The 18402-nt window shown below is 39.7% G+C and overlaps 2 protein-coding genes across 5 annotated transcripts; one reads left to right on the top strand and one right to left on the bottom strand.

Annotated features, from left to right (window-relative positions):
* Nucleotides 1-1163: 1163 nt before the first annotated feature.
* On the bottom strand, nucleotides 1164-13070 carry thbs4a (thrombospondin 4a). 3 transcript variants are annotated; one of them, XM_028577619.1, is made up of 25 exons: nucleotides 12289-13070; nucleotides 11384-11533; nucleotides 10428-10552; nucleotides 9530-9727; nucleotides 9120-9367; nucleotides 8860-8962; nucleotides 8643-8734; nucleotides 7822-7873; nucleotides 7520-7710; nucleotides 7304-7441; nucleotides 7101-7181; nucleotides 6457-6609; nucleotides 6200-6304; nucleotides 5996-6103; nucleotides 5683-5842; nucleotides 4584-4702; nucleotides 4188-4240; nucleotides 4016-4100; nucleotides 3799-3895; nucleotides 3540-3718; nucleotides 2345-2393; nucleotides 2010-2206; nucleotides 1647-1819; nucleotides 1417-1556; nucleotides 1164-1329 (listed from the first exon to the last, which is right to left on the bottom strand). In XM_028577619.1, the coding sequence occupies exons 2-25, from the start codon at nucleotides 11392-11394 to the stop codon at nucleotides 1280-1282; spliced, it is 2907 nt and encodes a 968-aa protein (XP_028433420.1). In that variant the 5' UTR covers nucleotides 11395-11533; nucleotides 12289-13070; the 3' UTR covers nucleotides 1164-1279. The 3 variants fall into 3 exon arrangements, with proteins under 3 accessions (XP_028433420.1, XP_028433418.1, XP_028433417.1); XM_028577617.1 differs by having other exon boundaries at nucleotides 10428-10564; nucleotides 11384-11560; nucleotides 12289-13069; XM_028577616.1 differs by having other exon boundaries at nucleotides 10428-10564; nucleotides 12289-13069.
* On the top strand, nucleotides 12478-17600 carry mtx3 (metaxin 3). 2 transcript variants are annotated; one of them, XM_028577620.1, is made up of 9 exons: nucleotides 12479-12625; nucleotides 14015-14084; nucleotides 14522-14598; nucleotides 14698-14790; nucleotides 14879-15061; nucleotides 15141-15217; nucleotides 16671-16828; nucleotides 17092-17180; nucleotides 17360-17600. In XM_028577620.1, the coding sequence occupies exons 1-9, from the start codon at nucleotides 12545-12547 to the stop codon at nucleotides 17453-17455; spliced, it is 924 nt and encodes a 307-aa protein (XP_028433421.1). In that variant the 5' UTR covers nucleotides 12479-12544; the 3' UTR covers nucleotides 17456-17600. The 2 variants fall into 2 exon arrangements, with proteins under 2 accessions (XP_028433422.1, XP_028433421.1); XM_028577621.1 differs by lacking the exon at nucleotides 17092-17180 and having other exon boundaries at nucleotides 12478-12625; nucleotides 17360-17452.
* Nucleotides 17601-18402: the final 802 nt, after the last annotated feature.

The raw sequence follows: 18402 nt of genomic DNA, 5'->3' as shown, positions 1-18402 counted from the left end.
TGTACAACATTTCCAGTCATCGTTGTTGTTGTACAGGGCAGTGCTCCTCAAATCAACCTGCCTTATGTAAGAGTGACGTTAGTGGAGTGCTGCCTCTCTGGAAGAGCTGCAGTGACACAGATGAGAAACGTTTGCCAAAGGTAGATGTCAGAAAACAACAAACTACATTATTACAATTGTTTGGTCAGATACAGAGAATAATATAACTGAGAACATTATGTATTTGCATGCACACACAGACACTTGAATCAGCCGTTTTCTGTACAGTTATAAAGGCTTTTGTTACGTGTGTCAGCTCATAATGGTGGTCAGAATAAGGTAGCATAAGTGCTTTTATTAGAGAGTTATTCAACACTGGATGTTGGGTTTACTGCCAAAAGGAAATTCACACAAAGACCTTCACTTGTTACCTGTGTAACAGATTTCTGTTGTATTGTATTAAAATACAATTTATTGCGCATTGTTAACTGCAAGTCATTTGTTTCTCATTCATCAATAAATCATTGTCCTTTTTTGTTTTATAATAACTTAAAATGTACGTACATTTTGGCTTAAATTCTGTGGAAAGCAAATTGTGACTTATCTTTTTTGGAAACATTTCTGCATTTAGCTATTGGTATGAATGTAGAAAATAAATGGTGCTCTGCAGCTTTGATTTAAAAATAAAAATATATATATATATATATATATCCTAAATCAGATAGCAGAACCCACTGTGAAGGCTGTGTACTACCATAACATACAGGGACACTTATTTGGACCAAGTAGTGTGTTTGAAATATAAATATGTGGGTACCATGCAGTTCATTGTTCACACTATTTCAATAAAACTCCATTGAATGCCATGTGGTGTCTTTATTTACTGATCTTATGTAAAAAAAACGACATAGAACCTGCTTTTATTTTCTTAAATGCTCAGAATTTTATTGTACTTGCAACTTATTCCAAAACATTATTGCATATTTAACAGTATTCCTAAAATGCTGATTATTGCATTTGAGATATTGCATAAACGTACACAGAATCTGCTGATTTATACAAAATGTACTGGCATCAGTTATACATAATTAAAGTGTATAATGCCCAATCCTCTCATTTGAATGACAAAGTTAAAATACCATCGCCAAAACTGTCCATCACGTTCCCTCTTACATTCATCTTTCTTTCTCTAACTCATGTCCTCTTCCTCTTTGTTCTCATCTGCAGCTCTACTCCTTACATACGTGTTTTCAGCAGGACTCAAGTTGTTTCCTTGATGGATCACTTCCCTCCTCTAGCTTCACTCTGTGTTCTGGGCATGGAGATCCTCGTAGTCAGCAGGAATAGTGTCTGTGGGGATGAGGAAGAAAAAGAAACTCATAGGCATACTTAAGTTTATGTAGCTGATTGGACAGCCTTTAACTTACAGACACTCACCGTTGCAACGGTACTTCAGATTGGACCAGATGATATTTTCCTGAGAGAAGCAGAACACGCCCAGTCTCCCACCTCTCATACTGGTGTCAATGATCACCTCTGTGTCCGCCACCAGCTTTGGACCCTCAAAGAAGCGAGCCCTGGTTCACACACAAGGTGATCTAAGTTAAGTCAGTTCACACAGTATGAGTGTGTCTCTTGAGCGTTTGTGTGTGTCCTGGTGTTTGTACCTAATGTATCCAACCTGTGGTCTGTGCTGGAGGAACCAGCGGTAGGACACCTTGTCCTTCCAGCCAACGTTCCTCGGGTCCTTCCACAGGAGACGGACCTGATCAGGGGTGTGTCCTGTGTGCCAGAGGGAGTTCCTCAGATACTCACCCGGACCTGTCTTTGACTTCACAACCTAGTGATGCCAGATAGCATAAGAGAGGGAAAATAACACAATGAGAGTAAATACACTTCCCCCAGCTGTGGCTTCTGCCCACCTGTCCTTGGGCAAGACACCTATCCCCAAATTGCTCCTCAGGCGTGCAACTTGCACGGTAGCTTGCCGTCATCGGTGTGTGAGTGTGTATATCAATGCAGCCATTTACCTTGAGTTGTATTCCCGGCTCAGCGACGGCTCTGAAGGGTGCAGCCTGCCAGTAGGTTTGTTCCGTCTGTTTCCACATCACCACGTAGAAGGAGGAGGAGTCCTGGTAGCCGAAGATGAAGCCGGCATAGTCATCGTCCGTCATTGTGTTCACGTGGAACGTTCCCTCAAAGTCAACCCCACTGAACGCTTTGTAGCCTTCAGATGTGGACAGTTAAGAAGAAATACACAACATATTAGGGAACAGGCTGACAAAAAACACATTGAAGAAGATGGAAAATATTCTATTGTTAAAACGGATGGGGATCAGGCAGTATGAAGGTACTCTGTGCTTACCTACAGCAAGGCCAGGGTCAGAGTTCATTGTCTGAACTATCTCCATGCCCTGTCAGGACAAAAGAAAGTAGCTTCACTTTATTTCTAGTATTATGGGACTCATTAGATTTGTTGTTGATTAATACTAAGATAATAATTGCAGTTTTATCTCGCATTAAAATGAACAGGTGATAAAATTTTGCTATCCAGTACAGTACTATCCTCATTTTGTATAGAATATGGACGGAACAGGTATGAACTTTATTCAAAGACTTGAAAAAGAAACTAGTATACTAGTCTCGCATCGCCAGACCTTCCTCCACAGTGCTGCGGAGGAGGATGTGGTGAGTCCACACAGCATTCCGGGACGGGAAAAAAATGTGCTCTGGTTTATTGGCATTTCTTTAAACCAATCACAATCGTCCTGGGCAGCGCTAAGCACCGGACAAAGCCCCGGTGCCGCTGCAAAATAGGCCTGCACGATTCGGGGAAAAATATGAATAATGATTTTTTAGCTTATAATTGATATCACGATTTTCTGCCACGATTTTTTCTCACGAAATGTAATGTTTATTGCACACATGAACCATGGCAAGGCTCTATCTGAACTCCTTGAACATGTCTTTACATAATTAAAACATGTCAACCAACATGCTGCAGCTACAGCTTCAGTCTCTAGAGAAATGGAGTTTGTCAATTGCCAATTTAAGTACAGTATCAAAAACAGAATGACTTCTTAGCACACTCTTTAACTGCTGTCTTCAGCTGTCCTATCAAAATAAAGGCCAAAAATGTCCAAAAAAATATTTAAAATTTAAGTCATTTAAAAATTAAATCGCGAACAGGGGTGAATCGAGATCGCGATTTTATAATGATTAATCATACAGGCCTACTGCAAAACGTGTATGTTCAAAAGTTGTTTTAGTCGTGCAACAGAAAACTCAGATTGGACAGATAGTCTAGCTAGCTGTCTCGATTTACCCTGCAGTTATCTGAGGAGCAGTTAACCATAGTCCTCATAAATCCACCGGAGTTTAAAATACCAACACAAAGAAAGCGTAAGGTAAAGGACATCCGGACGAAATCAGGGACAACCAGCGGAATTTCCGGCAGCACTTGAACAATCCCGGAAATGAAACTTTGTCCATATAGACTACTGTAATACAGTAACAGAGGTTAGCTAGAGAAGGGGTTTTGAACTCTGGCTATTGTTTACCTGATTAAGGACCACCCAGTTGGGGTCAATCTGAGAGTCCCCCTCTGGATCCAGTACTACGGTCTGATAGGCTCTGAAGTCGGTCAGGGTGACCTCAGCATTCTCTGGACAGTGGTCGATTATGTCGATGACGTTGTCTTTGTCAAAATCTCCTTCGCATGCATCTCCAACTCTGTTATCTGAATTACAAGGACACCGCTCAGGGACAACACAGCAGAAACAAATACGCACTAAGGGACAAACGTGAAGTGATACTAACTATCTGTGTCCTTTTGGTCTGGGTTGGGAACTAGTCTGCAGTTGTCATCATCGTCCAGTATTCCGTCGTTATCGTCGTCGTCGTCACAATCGTCTCCCTATCAAGATAAAATAGCACATTTGGTGTAGTGTAAACACAGAGCCATCTGTAGCTCAGCATACGTAAGAAGAATTAATTAAATATGATGCATTAAATAAATAAAATAAAGTATGAAGACCATTCCATCCTTGTCAGTGTCCAACTGAGAGGAGTTGATGATTGTGGGACAGTTGTCTTTTGTGTTCTGGTGTCCATCGCCATCACTGACAAAGAGGAGGTAGAGCAGGTAAAACAAAACGTTTTACATCTTTATACACATTCATACCACATGTCATGAAAGTGGGCTCTACCTGTCTATGTTGTCATCACAGCTATCCCCTACAAGGTCATCATCTGAGTCAGACTACAGGTAGACAAAACAAACACTGTTGGCCAGAGTTAGATTACTCATTGACTTTTGGAAAGATGTTGCATTTATTGAACTTAAAAAACAGTGAAACAGTTCCAACAAATCAACAGTGAAAACACCTTGAATTGTGAAATTTCCCTTACTACTTTTCCCGTTTTTCACTTTTCAATTTATGAATTCCCCTTCAGAACACAAGACAAAATATGAGTGTAACATTGTTTTTGTGATCGTTAGGAGCCAAAATCGAAATTGCAATCATAATTTAATTAATTGCACAGCCCTAGTCAGAGTTATGGCAACAGATTCATCTTCTTCAGGTTACTGTTTGGTTTGTTACCTGGTTAGGGTTGGCCATGTCAGGACAGCTGTCACAGGCATCTCCCACCCCATCATTGTCTCTGTCTTTCTGGTCTACATTGGGGACTCGCTGGCAGTTGTCAAGAATATTCTTCAAACCTTCAAACGAACATAAACACCTCAGCACTTTCATTTCTGCCTCATGCGTAAAAGCGTTGGCAGGAAAATCAAAAAAGCATGATAGAACGCAGCCTACATATAAGGTCTGTCAAATGGATCACCAGATGGCAGTGTTTGTGGAAGACGAAGGTGAAATAGTTTCCAGTGGCCTTCAATGCCTGGCTGAGGCTTACCGTGGAAAAATGCTTTTAGAGACGGAACGGACATGACCAAGCGCTTAGCAATCCAGCCTTGGAGTTAAAGACATAACCAAATGATCAAGAGGTTGGAGCTCTAACAAAATGACAGGGGGCACCAAACAGAGCCTAAACATGCAATGTGCGTAAGCATATATAGGTAAACATGCAAGCACACACAAAGGCAAGAAGTTAAAACTGTGGAACAAATGAGAGGTGCTCTAAAAGGGCAATCAAGTGAAGTGTATGAGGAAGGTTTGTGAGAAAACACGATTCTAGTTGGAACATTTTAACATTTAACACAGTTTTTTTTAATACGGCTTAATAAGGCTTGACTTGTTTCCCTGAAAGCCAATGATCTAACTTGTACATTATGTGTATTGGAAACAGACACAAAAAAGACCAGGAGGTTGTTTTGAACAGATAAATTGCTGCCAGTCCAGTGAACGCAACAAAAATCGCCACATTTTCCACCAAACAGGATTGCAAAGGTTGTATTCTTGTCTAGACAGTCTGTGGTTTGGATAACCCTCACAGACACGGCCGTTGTTTAATGCGATTATCAGCCACTTGGTTTCACAATGTATTTTTAAATGTATTACCTCTAACTGATGCAATAAAAGCAGTAATGGTCCAGTAACTACACCTCCCACAGTAATGACCATCCAACCATTTCAGCCAATGTGACCATTTACAAAAATTGCCCCTCTAATTACACCCAGCAATCACAAAACTATGTGACTATAACAATTATTTGACTGACATAATAACAAACACGCTTACCGTCCCCATCCATATCATCATCACATTCATCTCCCAGCCCGTCCTGATCGGTATCCCTCTGTAAGGGGTTATCGACTGTTCTGCAGTTGTCACAGGCATCGCCATGGAGATCCTTATCGCTGTTCCTTTGGTCCACATTAGGAACGAGCCAGCAGTTGTCCTAAAACAGAAAATAATAGGTTAATAATAATTAAATAATAATAGGTTTACTGCATAGTGCATAAGGTCAAGTGAGAGAGTTACAATCCTGTTCATAAAAATGTTAGCACCCACCCAAATTTTTATGTTGGTCCTGTGGTGTAAAGTTACCTACATCTATGTTAATAATGCCATCGCTGTCTGCATCATCATCACAGGAGTCACCCATCCCGTCCCTGTCTGCATCCTCTTGGCCAGAGTTTGGCACAAACACACAGTTATCCTGGAAACAACACAGTAAAACACACAACATTAATTTATAACACTAGCAGGATCATCATTCATTCTAAGAGAGGTTAGGAGGTATAGAAATGAGTACCTGCTCACAGTTGGTGTCTCTGCACTGGAGCTTATTGTCAGGATAGGCGTCAATATCTGTGTCCTTTCCACACACATAGCCATTACCTGCCCAACCAACGCCACACTAACACGCACACAAGAAGAAAAAGTCATGTCATGACATTTTATGTGAACGATATAACGAGGAAAAGCCCAACAGTTAGTAACTAACGTTCATGATCCAGGGGTATGCATGCATGCAGCTGATTATGACTTCAGTGTCTTCTAAATTCTTACCACACAGCTAATGCTGCCATCTCTCTCCACAACACAATTGGCATTGGCGTCGCAGGGGCTGGGTTGACCGTTGGGGCAAAGCCTGGTACCATGGCAGCCTCTCACCTGATCACCTGTGAAGCCAGTTTTGCACTCACCGCAGCGGAAGGAGCCCTGGTGAGGACAATACTGAGTCAAAAACCAGGGCCTTCTGCTATGAGAGAGTGTGACCTGTCTATGTTGTCATCACAGCTATCTCCTACAATGTCATCATCTGAGTCAGACTACAGGTAGACAAAACTAACACTGTTGGCCAGAGTTAGATTACTCATTGACTTTTGGAAAGATGTTGCATTTATTGAACTTAAAAAACAGTGAAACAGTTCAAACAAATCAACAGTGAAAACACCTTGAACTGTGAAATTTCCCTTACTACTTTTCCCGTTTTTCACTTTTTGAATTCCCCTTCAGAACACAAGACAAAATATGAGTGTACTTGCAAAGGGTTAAGCTAAGTGTAAAATAATCGTTTTTCTCGATAACATTGTTTTTGTGTTTGTTAGGAGCCAAAATCGAAATCGCGATCATAATTTAATTAATTGCACAGCCCTAGTCAGAGTTATGGCAGCAGATGAATAACTATACAGCACTTGCAGTGGCCTTACTATAGTGTTGTAGCAGTGTGAGTTGGCAGTGCAACCTCCATTCTCAGGCGGGCCCAGACACTCATCTATATCGTCACACACCTGGGAAGAACAGAAGAAAGTCAGTATATCAAGAAAACAGATTCATATTCTGCCAACAGGCACAGATAATTCAAACAGAATGTTTTATATACAGTACAGTGTTGCAATTTTGTTTGTTGTACCTGTTTGTGGGACTTTGCATAGGACACTCCCACTCCATTTATTTCTGGTCCCCTGTATCCCACAGGGCATTTCTCACAGCGAAAACCAGGAGCAGTGTTCACACACCGGACACCAGGGTAACATGGGTTGAACTGGCACTAAGACACACAAAACATTAGTGCTACTTTTACTGGCTTTCAGAGACGCATGCACACCAAGAAACGCATAATCCGTACTTCATCTACGTCGTCACAGTGCACCCCGTCTCCTGTAAATCCATCAGGACAGGGGGCACACTGGAAACCCCCTGACTCTGAGGGGATGCACATGTTCTGTCTGAAACAGGTGCCAGGTGGGCACTGCGTCTGAGGCTGAGGCTGCCTAGGGCTTGGAGCTGGACCCGTGATGGTTGGATTGCCCCCGAGACCTGTGGGCACACATAGACAGATATAAAAGCACCTGGTTGAAATGTCACTTTTTCAGTAATGTCTAAATACTCTAAATAATGTAAAACAATCAGAGTTTTTGTATTTCTTACCACAGGCAAGACACTCTGTAATGGTATTCCTCAGAAAGGTTGTCTCCTTAATCTTAAAGAGAAAGAAACAGAGTGAAGACTGTTAGTCAGGACAAACTGTAAGATTGGGTAATTGTGTTATTACTTCACAGCGTATATCATTGGAGACAAATCAGAATCTTATGTTTCAATACCAAAACCTGGATGAGACTCAGAAGTTTTGAAAATCTATTAAAAGTGTGTCTGCTCAGGCCAGCTCTGGTGGATCTGTTTCCTTATATAAAGGATTCTCTCAGTGTGTCTGACAAGTCTGAGATGCCGAACTATATAACAAGCATTTTATTGCCTCAGGCTCCCTGTTTGATGCCTTATCTCCGAACAAATCCTCTGCTTTAAATGAGCATCTAAAATCATCCACTTCTATCTGCTGCTGAAGTAGATTTTGCTTTTTCACAGCTGTCTGTTGCTGAGGTTACATGAAGTCTTAAAAAACAAAAGAGCTCCAGCAGGTCCTCACAGTCTGGATTCTCACTTTATATACCAAATTGCTGATTTTATTGCAAAACCAATCTTATCCCAAAGAAAAAAAGGAAATTCCAAATGTTTTTTTTTTATTTTTTATTTATTTCATCTTAGCATCAACCTGGTTTTTAAAAGCAACCACAACGTTGGTAAACAACATTATCAAATGATTGGACTAGAACTTTATGTTGAAATACTATGGTATTTTTATTGATTATTCAAATCATCTCATCAATCATTTTAAAATTTGGTGTTTTCCCATTCCATCAGGAGTTACTCGCCCAAGACACACAAGACTGGGATGACATGAACTGCGTTACCTGCTGGTTGAGCAGTTGCTTCATCTCAGATAACATGCTCTTCAGCTCCTGCATGGTGGCCTGGTCGTGTGCCGTGCTACCTCCCTGGATACCTGAGGTCATTTTGCAAATAAGAATTTGAGAATTACATACACATCAAACATACCGGTATACCAGTTTAAAAGACTGCATGTGTTTGCCAGGTGATGTCAGACAGTCAGTTGCAATCTGTTCTCACTCAGCAGCTGCAGAGATTCACGCTGATCCACGCTGCAGTCCTGCAGAGTCGCCACATTATCTATGGTGTCCTCTATCACCAGTTTCAAGTCTGTCAGTTCATCCTGAAATCCATGTGGCATTTGTCCTTTAAGTTGTTGCACTACTCAAACAATATTCACATTTACACTGTAATATTGGGAATTTACTACTTTTGTTTCTATGCAACATATCTCTGCAGTCAAATGTGGAATTACTCTCAACTGTAAACCTCTTAGTCACCTGTCCACTCGACTGCAGGGTCCTGAGTGCCACCTTGTTAGGACCAGGGGGGAGTGAACCAAACGCAGCCGGCAGATCATCCAAAGTGTGTACCAGTCTGCAGTCTACATAGATGTTGAGGCGAGGTGGACCGCCCTGTAGACCTCTGGCATGTAGCATCACATGGTGATCTCGGCCATCTGCCAGGGAAGCGTGGTTGAAACTGGTTGTGCCCAATCTGCCGTCGGTCTTCTGGAAACGAATGGTCACTAGAGAAGGAGAGAAGCAAGATTGAAAGACAGAGGAGAAAACAGAGAGCGGACAGAAAGGAAGAGATAGGCAGCAAGAGAACACAAGTTAAAACTCTGATAATGTAGTCTGTTTAAGTAGTTGTCACGGAGACCGTTATATGTGTTAGTGGAATAATTCACCCTTGCTTAGTTTGGCCTGCACGCTGAGCTCCAGGTACTTGGTGTTGTCTTTGGGGTTGATGACACTGTACAGAGACGTGGGGGCCTTGCTCTGGAGCCTGAAGGAAGAGAGGAGGAAAGCCTCATCTCGCCCTTTGTTCTTCAGACTTCCTTGGAGCAAGTCTGGCAGGCAGTCTGGAGACACCAGCAGGTCATAGACTAACACAGGAGAGGACTGTTAAAAACCTGCATTATACTGTAAGAGGTGCTGACTTACTTTTTTAGTCAATATTAATGGAAAGTTTTCTGAGTGTGTCTTGATGGCTATGGCTTGCAGTGAACTGTGAATTGCTACTTTATTATGTGTGACAGTGTACACGAGTGTGTGTGTGTGTGTGTGTGTGTGTGTGTGCACACACACACATGCGTATATGTTTAAGTAAGTGCACGTTCATGTTTGTATCCAGCTGTTTTTTATTGAGTGTTAGACTAGAGTTCCAGAAAGCAGCAGCAGTAAACTCTTTCCACTGGAACAAACCCACTGCCACACACAAACACACACACATACACACACACACACACACACACACAGAGCTATTTGCTGAATTCAAGAATAACACGAAGTGACAGGATATTATATGGAAACATTTGCTTGTAAATTCTAGGCACATGAAGTTTCTCAGATGGCAGTTAGTGTTGTTTTACCATCTAAAACTGATTTTGGACGTGAAATTCTACTAACTACAAAAAAGCCAAACAAATGAGCAGAATTCCCATTGTTATTTGCAGGCTTGCTGCAAATTAGAAGTTGTAAGACCAGACAACAGATAATTAGGAATACATAACCCGGAAAATGTGCTGAACTACAGAGACAAATATGATGTTTTCCAGAAGGACATAGACAGTGAAGAGTACTTACTAATGCCTTGAGCTGTGATAGTGAGCACCAGCTGTTGCAGCACCAGAGACAGAGCCGCTGCTCTGGCCCACACACCCATCACCCAGTGCTTCAGTATGGGAGACACCTCAGCAGAAATTGTTTTCCTGAAAAAAAAACTACGCTTATGGATCAATTACAGTATCACAGATTAATCACCAATTTTAACACAGAATGATGGAAAAAAATCCAGATGTTTAAGCAAAATCTCAGTAGAGGTGAGATGGTTTTGTGGACACAGGCACAGCTTTTAAAGCAAAGGGGCGTGTCCTTGCACTCTACTGTTGCGAAAGTGGCACAGTGTAGGGACTATTTTAAATAGTTTGAGGGAGTGTCCCCTTGCTACTTTAGTTCCATCAAATAATAAATTGTATGTTGAACCTGTGTGTGAAAGATGTGGTAATAGTGCATGCTAGAAACATTTAAAACAATAAATAAATCATTATATATAGCATTGTATTCCAAAAAAAGACTTGTCAGAGTAATACATTACTTATACTGTTTGAGCTAAATGTGAGTTTTTATGAATTTATATAATTTATTATTAGTCTTTATGTCTACTGTCTTTTAGGGATTTGTAATATAACAGCATAAAAAATACTCTAAATCAGCCTGTACACAGTCAGCCAACTCTATAAAAAAAGTCTTAAAGGAGGAAAACTTGATTCCAGCTGGCCATTTTTTTCCCACAAACATCATAACCCTGTTTCAGAGACATGGATTTGATCAGCTCATCACCAGAAAGCCAGTTAAATTATATAACTGTATGCCAGATGTGTTTAATTTTAATTTAATCTAACTTGTTCTACATACCTCTGCCAACCTTTTCTAAATTCCATCTGTTGGAGAATGTGGGAAAGGAAGGACAAAGAGGGCTAGACTAGGGACCCTGGAAACATTTCATGATCGATGTCTGGTACTCGTCTTAAAGTTTTTACCTCAAGCACATTTCAACATCTCAGTTGCTGGTCCAGGCCAAAGAGAGACATTTACCATCCCTCGGAGCATTATCACCGGGGATCCGTTTGTGTCTGGCTGTCTGGTCTCCGACCAAACATCTGGCAGCCTTCGACAGTCTGACTAACAGCCTGTGGACAAACGTCATGCAACTGTTGCTGGAAATAAGTAAATGGTCACAAAAAGGAAAATTACTATTTTACTTTTTTAATATGAAAATCAAAAAATGAAAAGGCCACTTTCATTCCTGATATAAAGTAAGTCTGACCATGTGTCACTGTTCCTTTCAACCCTTACGGAAAATCACATGTGAAATGCAATCTTTTACATGTGAAAAAGTTAATTTCACATTTGTAATGTTGTGATTTCACATATGAAACCAAGTTTCACATTTTAAAATGACGTGTGCATATTTAAACTTAACATGTGAAAAGTTAATTTCTATAAAGTCTAATTTTTTAACTTAATAATTCCTAACTTATTATTACTAACTATTATGTAACTGTTAACTAACTAGCTAAACGTTAACTATTTACCAACAGCTTACTAAATATTAACTAACTGTAATCTAAGAACTAACTATGAATTAACCAGTGTGTAAGGGTCCATTTCTATTGTGTAGCTATATCTGCACACTGGCCATTTTATGAATACATTCTGAATCAGGGGCTAAATTTCCCCATAAAAGTAACTAATACATTTGAGATTGGGAGTTCATTCTTGACTTTGGTTGGCAAAACAGTCTCACCACAAGGTCCATTTTCTCGTCCATGTTGCTTTAATACATTCTTTCTCATTATGTTTACTATTTGTGTGCCCCCTCTCATAAAGACGCATCATGCATCATGAGTTGTTGCTCGAATGGCTTAATTCCACCATTACTTACCAATTTTATGATCGTAGCATCCTCACAAACTGACAACGAGTTCATTCGTTTTCACTGGGAATGAACCATTATAGTTGAATGGCATAAACCAAAGAACGGAATTCCGAATAAAAAAATCACAAGTCACATTATTTTTCTTTCATGTCAAAACAAATCTTAGTAGTGCTACTTTATTTCTTCCCGTCTGCAGGCTCTGATATGACCAGGATATGACAGGTACCTCCTGACGTCAGTAGCTCCTTGCACGGATCAAAACATGGCGGCTGCCATGGAGCTGAGATGCTGGGGAGGAGACTGGGGTTTGCCTTCTGTCCACACCGAGTCTCTGATAGTTCTGGTAATATTATCGTTGGCTTGTAAAATAAATACATACTGGCATTATATCCAGCCGTACTTTGAAGACGAAATGTTTCTTCTTTGGTATTCTTTGCGTCTTCTCTGTGTGTCTCTGATTAGCTTTCATGCTAACTTGCCTACTGCAGATTGAGATTGCTCGTTAAGCTAGCTGTTCAAGTTCAGCTCGATGTGCAGGAGAGAAAATAATATTTCCAGTTGAGTTGTAACGTTATGTTTGCCCAGCTGCAACGCAACTGGGCGGACTGAATGGTCTGTCCTTCGTGTATGTCTGGCTGTCAAAAGTCACTTTCATTGGTAACAAAAATGTGGTCATTCAAGGTCAGCTTGTTGAGGCTTCCATTTGAATTAAATCGGCTGTATATATTCCTCTCTCTCTCGCTAACTACCGGCTGTGGCCGATATAGTAATACACGTGTCAGAAAAGTAACAGAGTTGTTTTCATTTAGTCTGCCAGTAAATCCATGCAGTTACCGCACTTGCCACAAGGTGACATTATGACTAATTTTCTGGCATGCATGCCTCCCTTTTTAAGCATTAAGTTGTGCAATGGGTTTTGGGTTTCTTGATTTAACGTTATAGACTAATATATTAAGAAAGTGAAATGTCAAAGTTTGTAAGGGAAAGTCCTGGTCTTATTTCTTGTAACGTTAACGTTGCCCTAAAAACAGGAATTCTGTGTTTGCCATTGGGGTACATTTTAGAAAATAGGAATAAGACATTTATATAATATGAACAATCAGGCAGCAAATAAAGTAGCATTGATTTGAGAGCTGGAATTATTATTTGGTTAGTCTATTGACAGAAAATAACCAATTTATTGTTTCAGTTATTTTTTTTCATGCCACAGGTCCTAGCACCTCCAGTGTGATGATTTGCTGCGTTTCTCTTTTTTGTACCCTGTAAACTGAACATCTGTTGGGTGTTTGACTGTTAGTCGGACAAAATAAGACATTTGAAGTCCCCTTGGTATCCAGAAATTTGTGATAGCCAGCTTTTACTATTATTTGACACTTTGTACCGAAAATAATTGTTAGTTGCAGCCCTAATAGATTTAGTTATCGGCCTAGGCCTACATCTTTTTGTCTGCGTTTTTTTTTATGGTTTTGCTTACTTTGTTTTTCCTCTTTCTGTAAATGTTGTCCTTGTGCTAAATCTGCATTTATTGTTGGTGCCAAATTTCTACTGCGGATACTTTGATTGCAGCAAGCATTCAGCAACATTAGAAGATTGAGATCAGACAAAACTTGGCCTTGATTAAAGTATTACAGTCTTGTATTATAACATTCATGACAGACTTTGAAATCATAAATGCACTAAAGGTTGTCTCATTTTACCATCTTGCTGGATTCAAGTATCAATTTTCTTTCAGGCATATGCCAAGTTTTCTGGGGCAAAAGTCACGGTTTCTCCTATAGACTGGACATGGAAAACTCTAACAGGTGAGTTAGAAACTCTAACGTGGTCCAGACACCACATGGGGGTTGCTTGATATAGCCTACACATGTGGTCGACAGAGAATTCTATGACTGATATAGGTACATTTTAAGTTTGGAAAATATGTTCATGTAATATGTATAATCCATTCCGAGCTTTCTTCATGCTCTTGAAAATAACACTATACTACAATAGTATGCATACTTAAAATCACATGACAACTAACACAATAATTGCCACAGTCAAGAAAATCTTGTGGACCCAAACATTTGCCAGAACAGGTTGAAAAACCGATTTTAAAGCATGGGTTTTATGAATCTGATTGGGTTCCAAAAATCGAGGGAATTCATGTAAATTGCAGGTACACATACATGCAGATGCAACACCAGATGTTAGCTTTGTCTTGAATTGTAATATCTTCTTCCTGTCATTCAACCTGCAGCCACAGTCCCAGAGTTGCTGTGTGGAGACTCTGCAGTTCAGGAACCAGCACAGATTCTCAACTTCCTGAGGAAACGGGTAAGAATAAACACAGCGGCTGCTCACTGTCCATCACCTGGTCAGCATGACCCTGTTAAGCAGATCTACTGTAATATTTGTGATTTCTCTTTTTTTCAGAGGTGTAATGCAGACTATGAACTGACAGCCAGACAAGGAGCAGACACCATGGCATACATCGCTCTGCTTGAAGAGAAACTACTTCCAGCTCTGGTAACACCATCTCTCCTCTGCTTGTTCCCTGACAAGGACTCCTCTGTGAGTACTGTTAATATTTAGAGTGATGCCTTTTGTCCCACAGTTGCACACTTTCTGGGTGGATGCAGAAAACTACGCCAATCTGACACGGCCATGGTTTGCCTCACGCTCGCCATTCCCTCTTAACTTTCTCGTCCCTAGTCGCCATGCCAACACTGCCCTCTCCCGTATCCTTCTAACCAAAGGAGAGGCGCCGCTACACAGAATCACCGAAGTGGAGGGAAAGGTAAATATTGACTTGTCTGATTCATCAGTCACAAGTTCTCTTTTTCACAACTGTAAATCTCTCTCACTGTCTGCCTCAGATCTACAGCGATGCTAAAGAGTGCCTGAATCTCCTCTCCTACAGACTGGGAACTGCAAACTACTTTTTTGGCAACTCGTAAGTTCTCTAATGTCTTTTGAAGGATCATATCATATGTATATCACATGCAGGTGCAAAGCTATTGGAAAACAAAAAAGATGGAAAAGCCTGAAAAATTGGCATGGAAATATTGTCTTATTTTCTAAGATTTGTGGTTAGGAGTCTGGGCCGTCGAGATTTTCTTATTAAATATTCAGTTGGCCATTTAAATACAATTAATCACAAAAGTAGAGCTAGCACGATTAGTAGACTAATCGATTAGTTGATCAAGGGAAAAATAATCGCCAAATATTTTGATAATTAATTGGAAGTAGCTTTGGATAAAAGCATCAGCTAAATGACAGTGTAATGTAATGTTATTTTTCATGCAGAAATGGCAAACAATGTAGTTTTCAGCCACTCAAATATGGAGATTTCCTGCTTTTCTCTGTATATAGCATATTAAACTTAATATTTTTGGGTTTTGGACTGACACAACAAGACATTTTAAAGACGGCGGCGGAACACATACTAAAACATTGGTTGCAGTCTTTAGAATTATTATCCCAGTGAACTTAGTCTCACATACGGGGATTAAGAATGGGGAAACATTTCACAGTAATGACAGACAATTTTTTTCTCTTTTGAGCAGGTGTTTTAGAAAAGTTTGAAATAGACATTACTGTACTTACCGGGTTACACAACAGAGATATAAAATATTAGTAATGGAAGACACATACATCTTTTTGTTTACCATTTTATTGAACATTACTGGACAGCATTATAGTGTAATCCCTGTTTTTCCATGTCTCAGAGAAGTAGAGCTGAGAGACTCTGGATACACTAATTAAGCAGTTTATAGCTTTTGGGTCTGGATGAGAGTTGAGGTTGCTTGGACGTACTGATGTTTCTAGGTTTGTGCATTTAATGTTGCCACCTTTTCAGTTGGCCTTTTAAATACAATTAATCACAAAAATAGACAATGTAGTTTTAAGCCACTCAAATATGGAGATTACCTGCTTTTCTCTGTTTTATAGCATATTAAACTGAATATCTTTATAGACATTTTAAAGACATTACCCTGGATTTTGAAAAACTGGATTAATCTATGATGAAAACAATTGTTAGTTGCAGCCCTAAACATAAGCTAAAGTAGTAGTATGGAAAATCACATTTCCTGTTGATGTTCATCACATTAAAGGGAATGGGAATCAAACTTAGAAAATGCTTTCCAGTGTTCATTAAGAAAAAAATATTAATTGTAGTTCAAGGATTTATAAAACACATATAATATGAGTAATACTGCTGTTGATGTCTCTTAGCCCTACATCGCTTTTTAAAAATGTATTTAGGGTTAATTTGATGGGGACAGATACAGTATACATGGACAAACTGAGGACAGCTATCCAATGGAAGGGTCATAGTGTTTATAGCAGATGGTAGTTTGAAACACCCATCCCTAGAAAGTCTTTTGTCTTGTCTTTGTTTGTAGGCCGACCAGTCTGGACGCCTTTGTGTTTGGTTTTGTGGCTCCACTTTACAAAGCCAGTCTCCCCAGTAGCCCTCTGCAGAGTCACCTCAGACAGCTGGATAACCTCACAAGCTTCTGTGACAACATCCTCGCAGTCTACTTCAGCTCAGATCAACCTTGTAAGATCGCTGCAAACACTGAAAATACTCACACTCCTGTGGCTTCAGCTTGGCAAAATTCACATACAAAGATGCAGGAGAAGTTTAACATTACAAACACACAAAACAACTAACAACATCAGTGTTTGTCTTCTTCTCACATCTTTGTTTGACTGCATGCTTGCTCTTTGTATCATCTCTATTTTTTTTTGCCTAACACTATTCCTCTTCCACTAACTCTCTGCTATTTTCTGCCATTGTCCACTTACGTCATTTCTCTCCAGGTCCTCCCCCACCTGTTCAGGAAAGAATGGATGCCAACCTCCAGAAACTAACTCAGCTTGTAAACAAAGAGTCCAACATGATCGAGAAGGTGCTTCTGCTTTCCTTTTATCGTCTCTTTGCTTGGGTTCATGGTTGCATTTGGCAGGTACAGTCTCAACTGTACTAGAAGTAGATATAGTGTATATAGTGTAGTGTATAGAATCATTGTCATATTGTTTTCTGCGTGTGCATGTGTGCTCTAACTAAACTGGACACCCTATACTGTAGATGGATGACAACCTTCGCAGCAGCCCTCAGCACAAACCCCACAGACCAGAACCCAAACACAGTCTGGCCAGTGAGAAGAGCTCTACTCCTGCCTAAGCCCTGACCTGTCAACCCTGGTCCAGCTTTATGAATGGAGGAGGAACCGCCTGTAGATGTGCAGTTCTGAATCTGACATCCTAAAATCAAAAACATTTCATCCAGCTGAACTATAGTTTGAATGAAAAATAACTTTAATAATAAAGGGAGTATGACTACATAATTATTAAAGAGAAAACTAATGATGATAGATTTCAAAGATGTTGGTCTGAAAGAAAAAGGGAAAGTGCATGTGTGAGGTTTTTAAAGCAGTTGAGCGCATGTATGTGGTTATGGATGGAATGTTTGATGCGAAAGACACAAAAAGTGAAATGGAAAGCTGAAGGAAATGAAAGTTCCCCATGCACACATCTTTCCTCATATCCACTGTAAATATGTTCTGTAAATTCTAATGGCATTTAAAATAGTGTAATGTACAGAATGTATGCAGTCATGACTATAGAAATATCCCATCACTTATTTTGCTTTGCTCTTACCTCTGCATTGTATAGTTGTAAATATCTTTTACTTTTTTTTTATTTTCAGCTTCTAAATGCTATTTACTAGCTACACTGGGGTGATATATACACACTGTATTAACTTATTCATGCAAAACACGTGGGACTAATGTGTGTTTTTGTGTGAGAGTTTTCCCAAGGACTATCAGTTACAAGTGTCTTTCAATTAGACTTCATTTGTTATGCAAGATATTCTGTGTCATTAACGATCCACTCTCTGTTGTTGCCATAGATTTCCACAACTAACTAACTAACTATATATATATATATATATATATATATATATATATATATATATATATATATATATATATATTTTTTTTTTTTTTTTTTTTTTTTTTCCTGTGCTGTGTTGTCATTTGCTGTGCCTATTTAAGAGTCACCTTAAACTGAAGTGTCTGTCCCATTTGGGAATGTCTCATTCATAATTATTTTTTTTGTCTTTATTTT

The sequence above is a fragment of the Perca flavescens genome, chromosome 5, assembly GCF_004354835.1.
Source record: "Perca flavescens isolate YP-PL-M2 chromosome 5, PFLA_1.0, whole genome shotgun sequence".
Classification (NCBI taxonomy): Eukaryota; Metazoa; Chordata; class Actinopteri; order Perciformes; family Percidae; genus Perca; species Perca flavescens.
The sequence above is the reverse complement of the archived record's forward strand: the minus strand, read 5'-3'. Positions and strand labels throughout refer to the sequence as shown.